At 27.3% G+C, this 2,418-nt stretch overlaps 1 protein-coding gene across 1 annotated transcript; it reads right to left on the reverse strand.

The window, feature by feature from the left end:
• Positions 1 to 927: 927 nt before the first annotated feature.
• Positions 928 to 2,418, reverse strand: LOC133784432 (EG45-like domain containing protein). Its single transcript, XM_062223781.1, has 2 exons — positions 2,313 to 2,418; positions 928 to 1,205 (listed from the first exon to the last, which is right to left on the reverse strand). The coding sequence occupies exons 1-2, from the start codon at positions 2,416 to 2,418 to the stop codon at positions 928 to 930; spliced, it is 384 nt and encodes a 127-aa protein (XP_062079765.1).

Here is a 2,418-nt window from a genome sequence, read left to right on the forward strand (position 1 = left end):
TCCGAAAATTACAAAAATGGGAAAGTAATATTCCGAAATTACAATAATATGAAAATAAAAATTATTTTTTAAATAAAATGATATTTCTATAAAATATGCCAATTTTAGGATTTACACCTTATATTAGTAAGAAATTTTTAACAATTTTTACTCGATATGTTAAAGGCTTGGAACTTTTTTGTGATAGAAATTAGTAAGGAAAGATTGAGTAAAGTATTTTCCTATAAGATTTTTTGTAATATATTTATAATTGTTCTAAATTACATAAAATAATATATTAAATTTAAGTTTTATTTTATCCAAAGAAAAGATTTCTTAATTTTTTGTTTGAGTCCAAACAAGAAAAAAATAAATCTTTTAATATTTTTTTTAGATAGAAACATATTCCTTTATAATTACAATCCCAGTAGTCAGTAGATGGGGAAGAACTTATGGCCCTAGGGACAGTAGCTCCTAATTATTTTTTTCATTTATTCAAAATAATCGCCAATTCTTTCTAAATTTTAACAAAAAAAACCCCTTAAAGGTGTACAATTTTTATATTTTCTTTCAAATAACCCATATATTTTTCTTTTTACATATAACTTCTCAAAATTCACATTTTCAATAACTAATAACAAAAAAAAAAGAAAATAAATCAAGGGTCCTTTATTTGTTTCAGAAACTTCGAAAGTGTTACATATATGGTGCTGTGCTATAATTATACATTGATGTATAGCACTTCATGGATATTTATTATATTATTAATATTATTCCTATATTATATATCTCTAATTATAAGCTCGATCCGTACCCTTGTCATAATAAGATATATCTGGAAACTTCAAACCCTACAAATTCACAGATAAGAAACATATAAAACAAAATTAATATATACGATACTATTAAATAATTCCAAAATTATTATATATATATTAGGTAGTTTACTTACTGAGTGAACTTGATCTTGATTTTGCCAGCGTCAGGATCAGCGATCATAGCGAAAGCTTCTTGAGAGAGATCAATGGTTCCTTGGCAACCGGAGGGACAAAAGTCGACGATTTTGACGACGACGGAGCCACCTCTGCATGGGTTACCGCCGTGGTTGGTGGCGCCGATGCATCTCACCCTATACCTTCTTCCACATGCAGCCTTGTCATCCCATATGGCTTCGCTTGCTGCTGCGATCATAACTCCTTCCTCTTTCTTTCCGTTGCATGCAGACGCTGTAATTAATTATTAATACCAATATTTTTAGTACCTGCTCTTCTTTTTAATTTGGGATTGTCATAGAAAGTATAAATTTTATAATTTTTTGCTTTATTAGGTAATTATTATGCCATACCATTTATCTTCCTAGGCCAAAATCCATTGTTGTAGACTTGTTATAGAGATAAAAAAAAATAAAACATAAATCCACATTATATGGATTTAATTTTAACAAATTAAAGAAAAAAGTTTTACAAGAAAATTTGAGTCATCATATCATACAATATTTTGGACACGTTACATTAACGGATACTCAACATATATATATATATATTAAGGAAAAATAATCATCTCATTTTTCTTTATTTTTACTATGCTAGCTTATTATTTGATCCACACTTTGATGAAACTTCTCTCTACGTAGGCCAAGTAATATAAACGACGAGAGACATTTTTTTTATAAAATAATATAAAGGTTATTCTAACAAAGGCCTCAAAACAGAAATGTTAGCTTGTCTCAAAATTAAGATTAATTTTCAATTAGTTAATAAATCCTTCCGTAGAGTAAACTACCGACCTATGAAGAAGAAGGGAAAAAATGTAATTAACTTTGAAATTTGGAATGGAAGATCACCAAAAAAAAAATTATATTTTTGGTTCAGCATAACTGCTTATAAAATGCAGTCAGCAGTGTTATGGGGCTAATATTATAGTTCTATTATAGGAGGGACCTTATTTTTTGTACCAATAAGAAGATAAGTTTTTTATTTTTGACACATGGATAAGTTGTAACCCAAATATTTTTACATAATGGTGTGCGTTGTAGTTATACAAAAACTCCTACTAACTTTTAAGAAATTTTGAATAATTTAAGATGTAAAAATTAAGATTCAAATAACATGTTGTATGTGTATCAGTTTTGTTTATTATAATGGCGTAAAAAAATTATTTGAATTCTGATTTCAACACTTTAAATTATTCATAATTTTTCAAAAATTTGTAAAAAATCTTATATAATTATAATATACTTGGTCATGTATATAAAACAATAATGTGAATAAAACTTATCAAAGAGAACTTATTAATAATTGGCATTATATATATTATTTATAATATATGCTTACGGATATAGGGAGGTGTGTAGAAAGTTGCGGTTCCTTTGTGAGCAAATGCGACTAAGAACTGGCATATGAGCATGCCTACACAAACTATTAGTACTCTCATTTCCAT

The sequence above is a fragment of the Humulus lupulus genome, chromosome 6, assembly GCF_963169125.1.
Source record: "Humulus lupulus chromosome 6, drHumLupu1.1, whole genome shotgun sequence".
In the NCBI taxonomy this organism is placed as follows: domain Eukaryota; kingdom Viridiplantae; phylum Streptophyta; class Magnoliopsida; order Rosales; family Cannabaceae; genus Humulus; species Humulus lupulus.

What these genes read in the sequence shown, in the direction of transcription:
- LOC133784432 (XM_062223781.1), bottom strand. Translation starts at nt 2,418, where the DNA reads ATGGAAATGAGAGTACTAATAGTTTGTGTAGGCATGCTCATATGCCAG. An exon ending in CTACACACCTCCCTATATCC is followed by an intron (nt 1,206 to 2,312) that starts GTAAGCATATAT and finishes AATTAATTACAG; the next exon opens with CGTCTGCATGCAACGGAAAG.